Raw genomic sequence first — 20,409 nt, forward strand, 5'->3', positions numbered from 1 at the left:
TTACGGTGGGTCGGCTCTGTTACCGAGGTCCTTGCGAACCCACTGAACACTATGTTCTCAGTCAGTACCAGTGTACGGTTCTGGTTCTGCTCTCATTTTTGGTGCAATCATTGAGTTTTCAATTTTATTTGTGTGCGCTCTTTTCGTAGGATGACATACAGAGAATGTGTGTACAACTTTTAGCGATATTTCAGAAACATACACAGCATTGGTAGAAATGTCCCGAAATGTTTAAAGTCACCCTGTTTCATTTTGCTTGTCTTTTTAACTAAGTTCAGTACATTTTCTTCCCCACGGAGCCCATTCAGAATCTGATGAAAGCTACAGACCCTCTCCTCGCAAAATGTCCATAAATAAATTTGGAGAAAGTATCGCACTCAGTTTATTTCACCGAAAATAGATAACCTTCACAAAGAAGTGCCATAGAAAGAATTAGCTTATTAACATTTTCATTTTATTTTTGAACCTTTACTTAGTCATACCACGTTGTGTTCAAAGTACGCCTGTACTTTGCAGCCCCCTGAAGCTCATCCATGGAACCCCTCAAGATCCAAAGAGTCCAGGTGCAGAATCCCTGCTTTGGACATGAGGGTTTTTCTTTCTTTCATTTAGGCAAGTATAAAATATATTCTTGAGATGAATCGGGCCATAACACTCATTTACAGCACAAGATCCCGGCACAGTGGAAGATCCCCCTGAAGACTTTAATTGGCCCTTGAATGGTGGTATGAATGGAACCCGCCTTCATTCTTCCTGTTTCTCCTGTGGGACCTGCCTCACAGGATGCCAGGGATAGGCCCCCCGGCACAGATTCTTGGTGCTATCTGTAAGATGCCACCCTGGGGACTCACTAGGAGATCGCTGCGCTGCCTGAGCTATAAACACACACCCGCACGCACAAGCACATGCATGCGAACACACAAAGACACTCCTATAAACAGATGCACACCCACCCTTAATGCCCAAAGAACTGTTTGCCATTTCACTGTGAAGCCACAGTCAGTCGGGTTGGACTAGTTTTTCAAACATTTTTATGTTCCATTAAATTAAGAATCACATAGAAAATAAAAGTATGAGCCAGAGAGGCTACCATTGAGTATCCCCCTTTTACAATACAATCTATTTCATTTTAAAGCATCTTATTTCAGTTTTGCATTTTTTAAAAGCTATAATATCCAAATTCTTAGAATTTATATATTTATTTTATTACAAGTGATAAAAGAGTAGAACAGCTAAACACTGCTGTATATTTTATTAATTAACCACAGAATGGCAACTGGAATGAAATTAAAAATGCAAAACGTTTTTTTTCTGGGGAGACTAGGAAACAGTTCATTACAGTGTCTGGTCTGCATTTTAAATTAGCATATGTTGCGTAACATTTCTGTATGATTTGATGATATCTACAATAGCATTGTACTGTATGTCACTTGGATACACACCTGTGCACCGCCGATCCCTGTGGTTTTGTTTTAAGAGCCGCAAGTGACTGTAGACTTTTTAGGATCCCTGTGCTCCATAAACTTGATGATTGTTGGTCGTTTTTATTCCAAAGCCTACTGTTGGTCATGTTTATTCCAAGAAACAATTACGGACTTCGATGCAGAACAGGGACATCAACACCAACACAGAGTGCTGCAGTTAGCGAAAGTTCAAATAAATATCCTGTATATTTAGTCTCAGCCATCACTGTTGCATTTTTCCACTTCTGAGTCCAACGTTCTGCTTTTCCCGCCAATTTCAGCTCCTTTGATGGAAATCCAAGGTGTGGAAAATCCTTAGCAGATAGTCACTACCGTTACATTTGCCCAGTTGTCCTGTGTGTGCAGGATGTCTCTGACAGTACAGATGTGGATGCTTAAGCCTGCTCATATTGTCCCTCTGTGGCGATGAAAAAGTCATTCAGGATGTACTGCAGGTGCTCAAACGTGGGCCGGTCCTCAGGTCTCTCCTGCCAGCACTTCAGCATGACCTCATAGAGCTCGGCCGGGCAGTGCTCGGGGCACGGCATTCTGTAGTGCTTGTCCAGATGTCGGATCACTTCTGGGTTCGTCATGCCTGGCAAACAATTGGAAAAGATCATTGGAAAAATGGCCAACAGTTAAACATTGCAGGCACCTTGTTTTTTGTGCAAAATAATTCTTTGTTTTTGTCATCTCTTGAAATATGTGCCCTACTGAATCAGCAACTTGGGCCTCTGGATTATTATATAGTGAAAGCTCTTACAAGTGTGAATATATCTCAGATATATCTCAGCCAGTAGTGTAGTGGTTGGAGCTACTGCCTTCGAACCCTAACCCTAACCCATTAGAATCCTGCTTACTGCTGTAGTCTCCTTGAGTACGGTACTAACAGTAAATTGCTCCAGTAACAATGACTCAGGAGTGTAAATGGATTAGGTGGGTTTTAGATACGTTAATACCGTAGCATTCTGGAGAAAAGCATCAGGTAAATGTAAGGGAAAAAAAATCCAACTTGCATTAGGCCATTTCTGAGCAAACTGTACATGAATTTTGAATTGTATGTCCAAAAAAATTGTGTGCACCTCCCCCTGCTGGTCATTCGCAGCATTGCACTGAAACGCTCACATAACTTCCTTTAAATCAAGTGCAAATAAAGTGATTTTTTTTGGAATTACCTCCACTGCTTACCTGGATATGGTGTTCTCCCATACGTAACTACTTCTGTGAGGAGAATGCCAAAAGACCAGACATCTGACTTGATGCTAAAAGTGCCAAAGTTTATTGCTTCAGGTGCAGTCCATTTGATAGGAAACTTTGCACCTGGGAATTAAAGACAAATAGATGAGAAAACAGTCAAATAATGTCTACCTTATGAAGGTAGTGTGTTACATTTACATTTACATTTATTTATTTATTAATTTATTTATTTTTTAGCAGACACTTTTGTCCAAAGCGACGTACATCTAAAAAAAAAAAAAAAAAATGATGATGATGCTTTTCTCCAAAGCAACTTTCAATGAACTCTATGTAGCGTTATAAGCCCACACACCTTATTCACCAATGTGACTTACACTGTTAGATACACTTACAATGGGTCACTCATCCATACATCTAAAAAACCCTTTTTAAAGTGAGTTCTAGTAAGTCAAAGATATAATTATCGTTAGTAAGTTAAATGGTAAAACGAGTCCCAAAACTGGCACCCATTTATGCTAAGAAATCACCAAATCCCGTTAAACGGGCACGAATTTTTCAACAGTTAACATCAGTTAAATATTAACTCATAACTCAAATGTGTGTATCTTAGGGCATGACTGTAACTCATTTACTGTAATACTTTTAAAAGTTTGATGATACTGTAGTACTATTTATAACTTAAAACTCCCCATGAAAACCCCCTTAAAAAGGTACGTGTACCACACAAGTATTTTATCATATCCTTCAACACAGTAAGAAGTGTTTTTAGCACGTTTAGTAAGAGTCAAGCACGTTTGAGTCACACGATGGCAATAAATGTTTGAAGCCGCTCTAAATTTAAATTGGGGAGTCCAGTGAAGGTGAACAAATTGAGTAATAGTTGAGAGCAAAGAGCGAGGCCTGAACGAACCGGCCTTCTTCAGAGTCATGCTATTCCCTCCTTAAACAAAAAAAATGTTTTTTCTTCATAAAGCAGCATGTTTTTGCGTGACATGTCATACCTTCGTGTGCCGTGTACTCTGACTCGATTATCCTGGCAAGGCCAAAGTCAGCGACCTTACAGTGCACCGTCTCCGAGACGAGAATGTTTGCGGCTCTCAGGTCCCTGTGAATATAGTTCTTCTTTTCGATGTAAGCCATGCCTTCTGCAATCTACAAAGGGAACAGAGCACTGCATTACACCGAGAACTGAAATTGAACTGAAATTGAACTGAAATTGAACTGAAAATGCACGTTTTGTTTTGTAGGCTCAGGGATGGATGCCTTGTATGGTATAACAATAAACAAGGGATGCTGGATTCTTGAGTATAAGGTGAATTTATATGGAAGAATGTAAGACAGTTTAATGGGGCTGTCGAGGCCATTTTCCGAGGGTAGGAGACAACTAGCTTGTTGCGACATCTATGAAGTGGTTCAAACAGGATGTACACTCTCTGAGGAAATGCAATTTATGTTGTCTCTTGGGCATGGCAAAAGCAAGTGGAAAAAAATACATCACATCCTGTCCGGATGTCAATATGATACTGACTGTGAGGTTTTCAGACCAAAGGCATTTAGCTTGACCACAAACGACTATTTTGCTAAAACTGTTAAACTGCTATGACCTTTGAGGATAAATATAGATGAGACCTTGTCTGACTATAAGAAATACTTAACGAGAATATAAAAATACTGCAAGATTGAAATAATGTGCTTGCTTTACACCCTGCGATGAAGCCATATGCAGAAATGAATGATTGCTATCAACAGAAGAATTTATACATACACAGCATTTTGTGCGCTATAAGTCAGTGTTTTTATACATGAAATAATGGCGTAATTTTAAAAGAATAATGTCTTGTGTTCAGTACCTGTGCAGACATGTCTATAAGTTTAGGCAGCTTCAGATGTTTCCCATCCTCGGTTTTCAAAAAGTCAAGTAGGCTCCCTTAAAAGAATCACAAACACACATCATCGCACCAACAGACATCGAAATCCTGAAAGCAAAGGCAAAGAAGTGCTGCTTTGTCGCTGCAAGGAGCCCTAACGTGGCTGAGTGATCTGAAAACATGCAACAGGGATGCATTCGCCAGTCTTGGGCGGGAGACAAGTCATGTGGAGTCTTCCTTCCTCAGGTTTCAGCTGCACAACACAATGCGCAGCGTGACGGTGCTACAGAGCGAAGGTCATGCCGTGACAGAGGTGTCTCACCGTTTGCCATGTACTCTGTAACGATGAGGATGGGCTCCTTTGTGACAACGGCGTAGAGGCGCACGAGCCGGTCGTGTTGCAGTTGCTTCATGAGGTTGGCCTCCTGGAGGAAGGCCTCGGGCTCCATGCTGCCCTCCTTCAGCGTCTTGATGGCCACCTTCTGGTTGTTCTTGTAGTAACCTTTTAAGACGTGGACATCGCTGAAGGCACTGGGGTGTACCTCATCGACGCACCAGCGCCCTTTGACTCACGACTACTTGCGTGTTCCACACAGAACTGTAGATGACTCATGAGTCAAGGCCTTGGTATTTTTAGCTCTCTTGTTTTCCCCTGTACTTTATTTTTAACATGTTGTTTTAGAACATGTTGTTTTGCTTTAATCTCTCAAGCTCATGTTACACAGCCACTACTCCTGTATTGTATGTAAATGCTTGTGTATCTCAAAAAAAAATCTCAGAAGGTGATCAGGAATTGTCTATTCTGAATTTTATGCAGCTACTCGTGTGATGAACACTGGTGTATATAGTGGAAAGAAACAAACTGTACTTAAGAATCACACGTCTGCACCTATGTCTCTCTTTCTCCTAAGGTAATGCACAAATTGTATTTTCTCTGAGATGTGCACTGCTTTAGAGAAAAGCGTCTGCTAAATGAATAAATGTAAAAGTAAATGTAGAAGAAAGTCATGGCCAAAAAACAAGAAAAATAGGAATATGTGCGCTCTGCACTTACCCATCCACACTTCCCCAAATTGTCCCGAACCCAGCTTCTTCACCATCTTCAACGTCTCGCGTGGGATCTCCCAGGCGTCCTGCGCCCAGGGCTGCTGGGGCTTCAGTGGCTTGCAGGGACCTGTCAACCGCTGACACAGGCCGTCCGCCGTCCCTGTGCAAGGGGGGCAGAGGTCACACGGCTCAGGGACACTGAAGAGTTGTTTTGCTAACATGCGTTCAGCTGTAGCCTACAGACACAAAGGTTGCAGGTTTGATTCCCACTTCCAGCTGTAGTACCTTTGAGCAAGGTACCTCCCCTGTGCTTTTCCAGTAAAACTAGTCAGCTGTATAAATGGCTAAATAATTATGGGTACATTAACATTGTAAGCTGCTTTGGAGAAAAGCGTCAGCTGAATGAATAAATGCAAACATCAATCCAGAACGGCTCTTTGAACCGATCTTGCTAATAAAACCTCTATCTCTCCTTACAGTATTCAGTGGTTTCACCGGGTTTCTAATTCATATATTGCCAAAATAATGAAGTGTTTGAATTACATAGGTTGAGACAGACTTGTTCTCTTTGTGAACTATTACAAGATTCTTATCATGTTTTCTATTTCTTCATCTGTTCTCTAGAAACATCACGTATAGATGTCACGTTATACTGTTGGTAATTTCTAAACTGCAAGTGTGACTTTGTAGTGCGTTTTTTTTTTTGTGTTTTCATCTTGGAGGCCATGTCTACCGGTCAAGAATGTAAACGTTGCGCTCAGCTGGGAGCCGCTTTCATCTCACCATCTCGCGGTTGTTTGCCGCGATGGTGGAAAGATCTCCTTACGCTCACAGGAAACCCACGATGAGCAGTTAAGGATACTTTTCCCCAGAGATGTCGCGGGGTTTGCATCAAGTCAATGAGCGAAAATACGATCAAAAATGCAGCAAGCGACTCTGGACACTGCTAGACTGACACTTTATGTGCTTTCAACGTACTGGAGTAATACTTCACCAGCTCTTGCAGTGACTGGAAAGAGGTCATTGGGGAGATGTAGTAACCACCGTTATCGAGGGCACGGATTTTGTAGTGTTTCACAACATCTCCATGTTCCGGATCCAAGTCCCTGATGGATAAAGAGAATGATCCTGGAACGAAAGAGGAACAAGTACATGTGCGGAACTGCTCTTGTTACCTGTTGGTAAACAGAAGTGACAAAAAGCAACAATATCGTCGTTTTACATTCCACTATAAGAAAGCCTGACTCATCACACGTGTGACATATGAGTTCTGATTAAAGTTTTGAAGACTTTTTATTTATTTCAAAGAATGTTGCACATGCATCACTTTTCCCAGCATTCCTGCTGCTTTGTGAAGCATTGCCAGAAGCGTTCAACTGTGGCATCGCTAAGTTCAGCCTTCCCATTATTACCGATACTTGGATTCTCATCAGATCTCCTTCCTTTCAGCCTCCTCTTATTTTTGGCTACAGAAAAGGTGAGATAGCATGAGTACAGGGTTGGGTATCATAAGAATGTTTTTTATCTGTCATAAGATGTGGGAAAATGGTCAAAAGTTTCCACACCATGACACTCCTTCACAAAATGCTTTTCTTTTCAAAAATTTTTGGCAAAAAAAAAAAATGAAGAAATAAAAATAAAACTGAAATGTTGCACAGGCACTGTTCTTTGAAATAAATGATGTCTTTTGGTAATATCTTGTAAATATATTTCTACGTACATGCATATATTTTATGAGCATCATACTGAATGTTTAAGCAACTTTACTCCAACTGCTATGTGAGAATTCATATTAATTCAGTACTCCACACACACACACACACACACACACACATTTTCTGAACTACTTGTCCCATACGGGGTTACGGGGAACCGGAGCCAACCCGGCAACACAGGGCGTAAGGCCGGAGGGGGAGGGGACACACCCAGTACGGGACGCCAGTCCGTCACAAGGCACCCCAAGTAGGACTTGAACCCCAGACCCACCGGAGAGCAGGACTGTGGTCCAACCCACTGCGCCACTGCGCCACCGCACCCCCTCTTTCAGTACTCCATATAATATTAATTCTTTTTAGGACTTCCCTCATATGCAATTGCAGATGAAATCTGTGGTTAATGTTAAGACAAGTTATGGCCATTTCTGACCACCACCTCTGTCAGACTTTTAATTATATTGTAGACAGCGACTGTGGTCGTCGATTCAAGTGCTGTACAAACCTTTGCTGGTCTCACTTTCTCTTACGAGAAAAGACCCGACTCTGTTTCCTGGTGCTAGTAGCAGACGTTCAGTGTCTCTGCGACTCAGGTTCTTGAAGAACCATCTGAAATTGGCAATGAACAACCTTACAATTATCAATCTCTACCTAGTGATGACTCTTTCTTTGGCCATCACTCACTAGGTCATGTTTTGATGGGAAAAAAGAAATAGGTAATTTTCTGTAAAACATTTCCTATAAATCTATATTTTTTATGTTGCTGTAAGAGTCTCTTAATTATTCTTTGATAATTAGAATTCAAATATTAAATTAAGAGAGTAAGCTAAGAACTATCCACAATAATGCTATTTGCCTTCTTTTTAATGTGTTGGATACTTTTTGATTTACACTCAGACAATAAGGGGATGGGTCGCACATCAGGAAATTTTTTTTCCAGCTTTGTTGGAATCATTTACAATACGGTGCCTTATTGCCAGGTTGTACTTACTTCTCGATATCCAGTGTATCTGCCCTTGCCACATATGTACAAGGAATGTACCCCTCCTCTCCCGTGACCAGTGACTTGACGAACCACCACTCTCCATCTCTTTGTAAAACAGAAAAGACACAATCCAGTTAATAAATAGAGAAATGTATTGTAGCTCTTGTAAAACAAGTCAAAATTTTAGGTTTTGTGGTAAAACAGAACTTACTCATGGAGAACCTGGAACTTGTCCCCCTTTTTGAAAGGCAAGTCATTATTGTTCACTGGCTTGAAGTCATGTTGAGCAATGGCAATGTCCTTCTCTGAAATCACACAAAATGTGGTGAAATTCTTAGTAAATTTAGCTAAGGCAGTAATGGAACACTGTGCACTTTTTCTGTAAACTTAATGATAGTGGGAAATGCGATGGAAGACCAACTGCCCGTGGTAGAGGCACAACAGAGAAAAATTATAGGGGGACACCTGGACAGCACAGTTGGGAGAGCAATGTGTTGTGAGCTATTCCTCTTCCTTGCGTTGTTGAAGAATGGCCGTGTTTACAATTCCTGAGAGCACGAGGAACTCCAGGCCTCATGAATGTGTGTTTCTAACAAAAATAAATCCTTCCTATTCCATATTAGAAAGTATGAAACACTGACGTGGCATTGACGTGCTACACTTATTCCATTTGAAGACAAGGTTCAGCCTTCAGGATTCTTCTTCTTCCTAAGCAGTCATGTACATCACATCTCAACTTTTCCTGCTGGCTGGGTGATGTGTCTAAAGCAGGTGTTTGTGGGGAACAGGAACAGTACTGCTGTTCCCAGCCATGAGAAGAAGTAAATGCACCCAGGAGTTGGAGGAGCCATGCACAGAGAAATTTACAAGTACAAGATTCACCTCCTCAAACCAGTATGAACCTTCTACCTGCAGTTCCAGGCTCCACAAAATGAGCACATACCATGTTGACTACACCTTAGTGATGTTTTGAACATCTTATCATTTATTTTTCCAGTACCTTTACATTAGTGCATACACCACTATGAGAGCAAAAGAAAAAATGACATTTTGAGCTCAATGAGAAGCTTTTTCATTTTGAAGTGTTGTGTTCTCCTTGTGTCAGCAGTACTGTACATCACCAGGTTTTTCCATTTATTTTAGTGTTCATTTCATGAACTACTTTTTTAAGTTATAAGACATTATGTATTTAGTTCGCTGGTTAGTGTATGTCATGATGCATAATACTTAGAGAGCGATTCTTCAATGTTGAATAATGAGCTACTTTGTGTTGCTGAGCTGCCGCATTTCACAGGGATGCCGCACGCTCACATGCTCATGAGCTCAGACAAAAAGTTCTTGAATTTGCCTTGAGAAGAAAAAAGAGGCATATGGCAAAAGCCTGGGGGCAGGAGCGAGTTGGCGAATGATTCTGTGGCCACATAGCATGTGATCGAGCTCCTTTTTATTAGCAATGCTGGAAAAGTTAAACATGCACCGTATGAACTGTTGTCTATAATCTACTTCTCAACACAGCAGTGTTACCATAGTGACTTGTGGTATTTGAACCATTTCCATCTACAAGGATACAATAGCTGTAGCACCTACAACGTACAAACTACAAGTTGCCTGTCTTTTACAGCTTTTACAGCTACATGTTGCATGAAAAGGTTTAGTTTGGGTCTCAAGGTGTTAAGAATTAATACAAAATAAAACTCAGCATTACCAGAATCTTGAGCGTTTAGTCCATATGCATCAGATTCCTATGAATGATAAAAAGAAGGTCAGATTTCGACTGTGACGGGTTGCTTTGTTCGGTTATAAAATTATACAGTTCAGCCTTGTTGTCCTCTCATTTATGTGTAAATATGTGGGAACTGTAATAAAACATGAATATTAGCTACGCTTACTTCTCAAATTACACACACACACACACACACACACACACATTATCAGAACCGCTTGTCCCTTACAGGGTCACGGGGAACCGGAGCCTACCCGGCAACACAGGGCGTAAGGCCGGAGGGGGGAGGGGACACACCCAGGACGGGACGCCAGTCCGTCGCAAGGTACCCCAAGCGGGACTTGAACCCCAGACCCACTGGACAGCAGGACTGCGGTCCAACCCACTGCGCCACCGCACCCCCTCTTCTCAAATTACATTTACATGTATTAATTTAGCAGACACTTTTCTCCAAAGCGACATACATCTCAGAGAAATACAATTTGTGCATTGCATAAGGAAAAAGAGAGACATAGTTGCAGACCTGTGATTTTTAAGTACAGTTTGTTTCTTTCAACTTACCACTATATGCACCAATGTTCATCGCACGAGTAGGTGCATAAAACTCAGATTACAGACACAACTGGGACCAAAAGGCTCTTCACAACTCCAAAGTTACTTTGACTGCTTGGTCATAATCACTAAAAGCTTCATGGTACAGAAATCCCTAAATTTCTTTGTAGTTTCAGCTCTATAAACTATAAATAAATCGGATAAAAGTAAAATAAAAATACTGTGCAACACGTCCATCGATATATCTATTTTCAGTAACTGTCAGTAATCGCCCACTGTCATTTTCCAGTAATTATCAGTAACTGTCCAGTGCAGGGTCACAGCTGTCTGGGACCTAACCCGGAAGCACAGGGCTCGAGTCAAGGTGTATGTTTTCCCCGTGTCTGTGTAGGTTTCTTCCAGGTGCTCTGGTTTCCTCCCACAGTTCAAGGACATGCGGTTCAGTTGAACCGGAGATGCTAAATTGCCTAAAGTGTGTGGCTACCCAGTGATGAACTGGTGTACTGTCCAGGTTGTATCCTACCCAACCTTGCATTCAGTGATTCTGGGATAGGCCCTGGACCACCATGACCCTCACCAGGATGAGCGGTTAACAAAAGTGAAAAATAATTTGCACAACCTCTTGTTGAATGCTGATAGCTGATAAATTCATGACCAATACATTCATCAGTGTTCATCAGCTTCTGGTCACTTCCAGCCTTCCTTATTATCTACACTCTTCACGGAAATTATAATAAAGATGTTGTGATTTAATTATGGGTAAAACCAGTGCTGTGGAGTCGTAGTCAGAAGCAATTATTGGGTTACTGGATTTGGAGTCAGAGTCAGTTAAGATGTACCGACTCTGACTAAATGTACAGTATATGCTGGTGTATAAGTCGATCCGGCGTATAAGTCGACCCCCAAAATTTAGAGGTGTAATATAGGGTTAGGCCGATATTCACCAGATAAGTCGACCCCCAAAATAATGTGCAACTTTTGGGCAGTACTGTGGAGTCAGAGTCATGGAGTTAGAGTCAAAAACAATTTTTGGGTCACGTGTTGCCGGGTAGGCTCCGGTTGCCCGCGACCCCGTATGGGACAAGCGGTTCAGAAAATGTGTGTGTGTGTGTGTGTGTGTGTGTGGTTTTGTGTAATGACTTCACAGCCCAGGGTAAGACTACAAAGATCTTGAATTTACTTTTGTTTTCTGCTTGTCCTGAGCAGGGTCCCAGAGGTTCTAAACCTGTTCCAAGATCACTAGGTGCAAGGCTTAAGTGGGGGACACCCTGGACAGAATGCCAGTCCATCACTGGCTACCCACACACACACACACACACACACACACACACACACACACACACACACACAATGTGCAATTTAGCATTACCAGTTCACCTAAACTGAATGTTTTTGTATTGTGGGAGGAAATGGGAGCACCCAGTGGAAATGCATGTAGAAAACATACAAACTACACACAGATGGAGCCGGATTTTAACCTAGGCCCAAACAGCCCCACGATTGTGAGGCAGCAGAGCTACCTGCTGGGCCACCATACAGTCATCTTAGATATAGCTATAGTCAAAAACAACAATTTAACTTTTCAATTATCTCTTACCTACATTACATACATGGGACAGTTGGTAGCATAGTGGTTAGTGCTACTGCCTTTAGACCCACAGGTTTGAGCCTCACCTCTGGCTGTAGTACCCTTGAGCATGGTACTTACCCTGATTTACTTCAGTAAAAAAACTACCCAGCTGTACAAATGTGTAAATAATTGTAACCTCAACATTGTAAGTTGTTTTGGAGAAAAGTGTTAGCTGAATGTGTAAATGTACATTAAAATCAAAAAAGAGCAGTAAACCTTAAACTTTAGTACCACACAGTCTGAAAACAAACTACCTTAAGGATGACTATGCACATAACTCACAGCATAGTGACCCGTGACATTTTAACCATACTTACTACTGGAATTCCTCGAAGAGTCAAGTTGTTTCCCAGCTGTACATTCCCTTTGCTCGAGTTCTTGTTTGCAGTCCGATCTGATTTGGGGCCACTGCATGTGCAACCCATTCTTGACACATGAAAAACCATGTTGAAGGCCAGATTAGCAGCGAGTACAACAAGAAAAAGAACCAAAAGAAAGAAACAGTGCTTTGTAAGTGATTCAAAGAATAATTTTTTAGTGTCAGACTATTTAATTGACACACAACCACATTTACGAACATAGGAAAAACCCAAAGGAAACGTGTGTCAGAATCACTTTTTTTTTAATCTACCTACGAGAAATTTGTTTTTATAAAGAAATGTCTTTCAGATCTTTGTTCTTTATATCAAAAAATAGTTTTCCATGATTCGTAAGATACATGGTAATGTCCTCAAAATCTCTTGATGCGTGGGGAACGAATGTCATATTGGAAACTAAATGATGGCCATTTTCTGATTAACGGACAAAAAATGGTAAAATATCACATCTGGAGGGTGTATCTATATCACCCTCACTATCACTGATTATCTTTAATGTCAGAGGAAAAACAGCAGGGGTATCAAAAAAATTATCTCATAGTTCAGACTACATGCAAATTTTTTGTTCCATTTTTAGCATGATAAAATCATACAGGCTCAAATTGATCTTACTGTGAACATAAAGAAAAAATAAGGTATTAATTTGTGAATCACAGACTGTGTAATATCTGTACAGTGTTGAATAGTCATTTGTTCCTAAGCATGAGTATGAAAACATTTTTTACCCCAAAGGCTGCCACATGATTTCATGCTGTCATGCATTTTGGCTTAATACAATTCCTTCATCAAGCAAACACAGGGAAGAGCACCAAACCAACTGGATTAATAATTTTACTAACATTTTTTGACTATGACCTATCAAATAAAGTAAAAAAAAAAAAAAAAAATGCCACTTAGCTTTTTGTTTGTTTAAAGTAAAATGTAAAAGTTTTTTACATTTGACTTTAAACAGGTCACAATGATAAACATGGTTATCGTTCAATAGAGAACTTAACCATGAAGTGTTTTTCCTCAGCGCACCTAAAGTCAAACTCAGTAGAAAACCACTGGTCTTACAATGCAGTGTCTTCAACCGCTTATCCCAAGCTGGGTCATGGAGAGCCGGAGCCTATTATTATTATTATTATTATTATAACTGATGCTTTGTCCAAACTGGCTACAATGATAAGTTTGTGAAATACTTGTGTTCACGAGCATGCTTTGTGGCAGTCATATGATGACAATGTAAAAGGACCCCACATGCTACAGATAAACACGAAGCTCAGGCTATGAGAAAACACAAACAACAAGGCAATGCACCAAATTCAAACTCTTACAAAGAAATTCTTCAAGCAAGTGCACAAAGAGGTAAAAACTGTGGCTGAAAGTAGCGCGGACAATCAGAAGTGTAATTCAGTCTGGAAATGACAGGTAATGGTGTGTGTGTGTGTCTCCTCTCTTCTGAAATGCACAAACACTGTTTAACTGTTTAAACCTGTCAGGTTATGTGTACTGTCTGAGGTTCTCATGGTGTGTACCACAAGGAAGCAATGAAATAAGTGATGGAACAACAGTCATTTATATATAGTCACAATGAACAACTGTAGTTCTCCTCCTCAGCATGAATTTTTCTCCAAACCTGCTGGTAGGTTTAACGGCGTATGGAGATGGGCCCATTTTCCCCATGTCGAATACCTTCCTGAAGGCCGGGGCAGCAGAACCATTCGTGCTACTTAAAGTGGTAAACCTCACGTTACAAGCGCGTGTCCTCAAACTCTCCGCCACCAGCTGCCCCTTTTCAGTACATTCAAAATGCGCGTATTCGCAGCAGCTGCGAACAGTAAAGGAGGAGCAGGCTGTGTCGGATCATGAAGCGCCCTGATGGAATTTGGGACACGCAACACATCGGTGAGCCACACCGATCAGCGGTGAAAGAACCCCCCCTTACTTAGTTGACTGACAGAAGGTCGCTGAAGGAAGGGGTAAACTGTGTTGTACAAACGTTGGCTGTTGAGGTGATGCGGTAACGTTTACTATTCTGCATGTCGTATGTTTGTCAGCTCGGGAGTTTTGCATCCAATGGCCTGGATCGCTCTCTTACCTGGAAGACCCGGCTGCTGTCGCAGAGGTGTGTCCGTGTCGCCCTCCCGTCCCCTCCGTCAGGTCGTTCTCTGGCAACGTGCGCAAGTGCGGCAGCGTGGGTTCATGCCCGCGCTGAGAAAAGGAGAAACTTTTTGCTCTCTGAGTTGTTCAGAGACCACCTTTACAAACACACATGGCATTTTGGTCTCACTGCAGCATTTACTGTATAATTGGAAAGATACAACCATTATTCCACATGTTTCAAATGAACGAATATTACATTGAGTCTCGTGAAAAATCCAGGAAGCTGAAGCTGCTCGGTATTTGTTGATATAAAACAGTGACGAAATTGGAAAGGCTTTAAACGAAATGGGAGAATCATCTTCCTCTGCGGAGGCAGCCGTGTACAGCGTCTGTGAGACGTGTGCTGAGCGCTGATCCCAGCAAATTGTTCCAGACCTTTAAAGGCTGAAGAGGCTCAAAGTAGAGGCGCGTCTGAATGCCAAACACCCTTCCTTTGAAGCTCTGCATTCGGTCCCGAAATCTCACAACTTACTGACTTTAGCATCAGGAATCTTCAGAAAAGGAGTTTGCAACGCACTGGAAATTGTCTGTACAATTCATTTGCATCTTTTCATTTTCAAATTGTATCTGTTAACTGTGTCTATGGTGGTGAGTTGTGTTATGTGGCTAAATAGAGTTCTTTGCGAGGCCTGGCATACATACTTATATGTTATATTCTCCACAGACTACCTTCACAAACCCCAACTCAGAGTAGAAGTTCAAGTCAAAGAATAACATCAATACAGTCTTGGTTTAATTTTCAAAAGTACAGTGACATCTTGCATGATGTTGTGCCAACATGTTAAATTTTTGATGATCCAACATATTTTGAACGTTAGTTCAGCTGGGTGCCACTAAAAGAATCCCGTTTCACCTGTTAAATAGTTCATCCATTTGTTAAGTGTTTTAAAAACAGCAGGGAATTGGGTTTCTTCTACTAACGTTATACCTTAGGTGTAGCTTCCCCAAAACAAAATTTCAATATTCATTGTTGGACAGCCCATGTCTGCTGTGATAAGAAAGAAAAAGTAATACTCACAAAGAGAGCATGATTTTTGGAAGGGATCCATTAAGGAATTGCATGTGGCGCACATCACTGACAACTGACTTGCTCAGATATTAAAGAAGCAAGCTGCATATTAACCTCTTGTAAACGCTGAGATAAAAAACACAATGAAATGTTAGTCATTGGTTTTTTGAAGGAAGCCCCTTGAACCTTTCCGTAGGGTTATAGTCAGAACAATAGTTCAGGCAAGACGTTTGCCGAGACCTCCCAGGTAACGATTTCCATTCATAAATAGCCTCTATGCATCATAAATATATTGAGTTTTTCACCATTAAGTACAGGAAGGCTGAAATGCCAGTATTTTATCAACACATTACTAATGCCAACAAGTTAACACTGAATAGATGTAAAGTAAAGTATTAAAGAGTGTACCTTAGAGAAGGTCTCCACGCTGCTTTGAACGAGACATGAGGTGGTGTAAGTAGGGCACAGACGACTGTGCACCAACTGCCGTTCTGCTCTGCGTGGCCAGACAGGCCATCAACAGAGGAGGTGGAACATCCTGTTACCTCTCGCTATCTGCTCAAATCATTATCGTTCTTCTGCGCTACCCATCCTCACGGTGTCTCGTATGGAGACAAAGGTAAATGCAAATTCTGCCAGCTTCAACACGCATGTGTTCACATCTGATACAGCAGAACATGTCACAAATTTACAGTGTGTGTTTTTTAAACTGTTAGTGATGTTTACTTCAGTGTGCTCCAAATACCATGTGCACAAATACGGCAGAAGCGTGAAACCAGGTGGCTCACAATTGTCTTTATACCTCCAGGAAGTACTGCAGAAGAGACACTCATTCCTGATCAAATGTGTGAACACACTTTACATTTCTAGCTGACACTTTTCTTCCAAAGCAAACTACAGCTATTTGCTTAGTTATACGGCTGGGTAATTCTGCTGGAGCAATTCAGAGTAGGTATCTTGTTCATCAGGGGGCACAGTGGTTTTAGCCTGCATCTGCTCTCTGGTGGGCCTGGGGTTTGAGTCCCTCTTGGGGTGCCTTGTGTTGGACTGGCATCCCATCCTGGGTGTGTCCCCTCCCCCTCCAGCCTTATGCCCTGTGTTGCCAGTTAGGCTCCGGTTCACCGCGATCCCGCTTGGGACAAGCAGTTTCAGTCAATGTGTGTGTGCACCTTGTTCATGGGTACTACAGCCAGAGGTGAGATTCAAACCTGCAACTGTTGGGTCCAAAAGCAGCAACTCTAACCACTACACTACCAGCTGCCTCATGTAACTGACTATGTGCTCAAATATGACAATACTAGTGTACTCAAACTTTTGCCTGGTATTGCACATGGCATATCTTAATCTTTGGGTGCACTAAGCAGCCAAAGTAGCGTCACTAAAGAAGAAGTAAGAACATTCAGAAACAAAGGGTGTCTTTATTGCAAAATACTAGTATTTTAAAGACTGAACGTTTCTTTGTATCTCAATGTTTTTATGGTTATTTTCCATAGCAGAGAAGGGATATTTATTTTGAAATTCCTTAAAATTTCATATTTAACTTATCAACGTTATAATGATAATAAATCACACCGAACGTAGTGCTACGTCAGAATACACGGACAAGAGAATTTGATGCCCAAAACCAGAATCATAGCACAAATATAACTTTCCATGGCTACATTTCTCACTGATATCAGTCATGCAAGTGACAGATTGCCAGAGATCAGATGATTACTGATGGAAACTATGTGCCCTGAAGTATGCTTCTTATATACTTCCTTACTTCACAAAAAGGTGAGCCAGCACCTTTAAATAATTATTGAGACCCTTACTCAGACCGCAGAGCAGATGTTCCACCCAAATTAGCTAAGCCACACCAATGTAAATCAAACCTGTATGATGCTAAATTTGTCTTCAATATGTCTCCAAGATGTCCATCAAAGGCCAAGAACGCAAACCATGCAAAGTTCAAACAAACTAACCATTTATGAGGAAGAGTGGAATTCTTGATATCATCAGAATGCATTCCTGCTCAGTATTTGATTCATTGCAACTATCTATACACATGTTCACAACAAGGAATGTTGGGGATACAGGTGGTCAAAGGTTTGGTTCCTTTTATTCCATTAAGGCTTCCTCAACGAAGTTCCTGGGTACAGGAACCCATGAAATGTTTGGCTCTGGAAAACATACAGTAAAGTAAAGTGTATGGACTGAAAGGTCTCCACGACTCAACATGATCTTGAAGGCACTTCTCAACAACGTGTACAATGAGGGTCTACCACTACAGCTGCACAAGCGTAACTGCTAAAGGTTTTTTTTCACAAAAACTGTTGACAATCGCAACAATAAGCTTTGTCAGTCAGCCAGCTTTACTATAATGTGCTCACAGACGTTTTTGTAATAACTCTTTCGGATAATCACTCATAAGCCAAGCAGATGTTTAGATGTTTCGAATGTCTCAGACATCATTTTTGAAACGATACTGAAGTATAACTAAGGGTTTTCTTTAATCCCAGACGTATCCTGGCTTTAAGGGTCCCATTTTAAAATTGCTGAACTGGACTCGAAACCTTGCATTTTTCTTGGATACTCAACATAACACAGCATAATATGATTGTTTACGAGAAATAAAGTTTTGAACTGTAACATTAAAAACAGTAATCTGCAGCAACAATTTTCTGAATGTTTTTCACACTTTTTCTTTGTTTTCTTCATATGATGGCAATGTCTATTTACGGTGTTATTACTGACTTATTACTGCTCATAATTATAATAGAGCTCAATTATTCAGCAGATAATTTTAACCCCAGAGTAAATATTCATGGCACGCTACCTAATTAAAACTATATAGAATAAAACTGGTCATTTTTGAAATTACAAATACACACACACTTTCTGACCCGCTTGTCCCATACGGGGTCGCAGAGAACCGGAGCCTACCCGGCAACACAGGGTGTAAGGCCGGAGGGGGAGGGGACACACCCAGGACGGGACGCCAGTCCGTTGCAAGGCACCCCAAGCGGGACTCGAACCCCAGACCCACCGGAGAGCAGGACCGTGGGCCAACCCACTGCACCACCGCACCCTCCTATTACAAATACCATTTACTATTTTTAAGTGATGTTTAAACTTTACTAAAAACATCCTGCAGAAAATGTTTTCCATTTCAGCGTATACTCAGACATTTGCATATTCTGTAAGCAAGTAGATTCAATAATAACTTACCTAGTTAATTAGCACTGACCTCAAATCCAAACGGCACACTTCAAGTGTAAGCAAATATGTGTTTAAAAAAATATGCATACACATACCTTAATTATAGCTGTCGCTTGCAACCTAATAATAGAGCTGAACTTCAACAGTCCTCACTTTGTTCCCTCACAAGTTTCTGTTGCTTTGCAATTAGGAATTAGGGTCTCTCTCTCGCTCTCTCTCTCTCTCTCTCTCTCTCTCTCTTTCTGTGTGTGTGTGTCTCTAACAAATGAACATGTGACTGCACTTTAGTTTCCAGAAAAAATTTGATATAGTTAAACACATGCTCTGGAACTTCCCAGGAGACCACATTAGTGTATTAAACAAATACTGGTAAAAGTAGCCTTTCTCTCTCTGTACACCCTCCCTCCCTTCCTAATGTCCTCGACTTTCTAACCGAAAATATGCACTGCAAAATGATTATTCACAACAGATTATTTTCTTGCGAGACACCATAAGACTGAGGCTTTGGTCCTAAAGAAACAAACATAGAACGTATGCCAGTGGATGCCCTTATTGTAAAGGCTTCAGATAAGATCATGTGCAAGGCGATGTAGAGCAAATATGCACAGGAATGAGTGTACATATTTATTTATTATAGTAATCTGCTCATTTATACATCCACCTAAAACCTAGAAGCCCTGCGGTTGGCATATCTAACCGACGCCTGATAGTCACAAAATGTGCATTTACACACACTCTGAGTGCACTCTGTTCATAAAGGCGATTTCGCAGCGTTACACACCGGCAGATAAAATTGCACTTTCACTGTATTGTGCATGTGAGCAAACTGCAGTGTGGTTCCCACTGAAAGAGCAACAAATCGTGATTCGGGTATGCTCATCTTTCAGTCTGTGTTGACCGAAAGTCTGCTGCCTCCTTCTAGCTCGCTTTTCCATCACAGAACATATGAATGATCGTTAAAGAGTGAAAATAGGAGATTAATTCTACTCCCCGTTCGCCGACTGAGTAAGTCTCAACCTCGTGAAAAGGGGTTGCGTTACGTTTTCGTGATGTGCTGTACATACACAGCAGTTCAAGAAGCCTGCTAATTTTGCAGCGCGTTTTAAAAAAGGAGAACTAGCGTCAAAATTAGATCATCAAGAAATGATAAAGTTTCAAGGAAAAAGTTCTTTTTTTATTATGTTCCGTTGCACTGGTGCTCAAGGAAGTTGTTTACTAGCCCACGCATACACACGTTTCCTGTCTGGGCCCCAGCCGTTACCAGAGCTTCGCTCGGCTTGCCTGTCATCTGAAAGAACTATATTCCACTCCCGCTAAATCTGATTGATATGCCGTGTGTGAATATGTGCTTTTGTGTGTGCATGCGTGTGTGTGTGTGTGTGTGTGTGTGTGTGTGTGTGTGTGTGTGTGTGTGTGTGTGTGTGTGCGTGTGTGTTGGTGGGTCAGCAGATTTGTGGTTTTGCTTAGTTTCCATGACGCAAGCTCTGGTAGTTGTAGTAA

At 41.3% G+C, this 20,409-nt stretch overlaps 1 protein-coding gene across 2 annotated transcripts; it reads right to left on the reverse strand.

Annotated features, from left to right (window-relative positions):
* Positions 1–1,247: 1,247 nt before the first annotated feature.
* On the reverse strand, positions 1,248–19,071 carry blk (BLK proto-oncogene, Src family tyrosine kinase). 2 transcript variants are annotated; one of them, XM_029257319.1, is made up of 14 exons: positions 19,005–19,071; positions 14,635–14,747; positions 12,495–12,603; positions 9,978–10,014; positions 8,484–8,577; positions 8,279–8,377; positions 7,793–7,896; positions 6,554–6,703; positions 5,583–5,735; positions 4,851–5,030; positions 4,511–4,587; positions 3,662–3,812; positions 2,652–2,783; positions 1,248–2,058 (listed from the first exon to the last, which is right to left on the reverse strand). In XM_029257319.1, the coding sequence occupies exons 3-14, from the start codon at positions 12,600–12,602 to the stop codon at positions 1,859–1,861; spliced, it is 1,485 nt and encodes a 494-aa protein (XP_029113152.1). In that variant the 5' UTR covers position 12,603; positions 14,635–14,747; positions 19,005–19,071; the 3' UTR covers positions 1,248–1,858. The 2 variants fall into 2 exon arrangements, with proteins under 2 accessions (XP_029113152.1, XP_018599096.1); XM_018743580.2 differs by lacking the exon at positions 19,005–19,071 and adding an exon at positions 16,117–16,175.
* Between the last annotated feature and the right edge of the window lie 1,338 nt (positions 19,072–20,409).

This window comes from Scleropages formosus, chromosome 1 (assembly GCF_900964775.1).
Source record: "Scleropages formosus chromosome 1, fSclFor1.1, whole genome shotgun sequence".
Taxonomy (NCBI): domain Eukaryota; kingdom Metazoa; phylum Chordata; class Actinopteri; order Osteoglossiformes; family Osteoglossidae; genus Scleropages; species Scleropages formosus.

Excerpts from the sequence above, each read along its gene's own strand:
- blk (XM_029257319.1), bottom strand. The coding sequence starts at position 12,602 with ATGGGTTGCACATGCAGTGGCCCCAAATCAGATCGGACTGCAAACAAG. Across the intron at positions 5,736-6,553 it reads GCTGGTGAAGTATTACTCCA|GGACGGCGGACGGCCTGTGT; the intron begins GTACGTTGAAAG and ends CCCCTTGCACAG. Across the intron at positions 2,784-3,661 it reads AGAGTACACGGCACACGAAG|GTGCAAAGTTTCCTATCAAA; the intron begins GTATGACATGTC and ends TTTAATTCCCAG.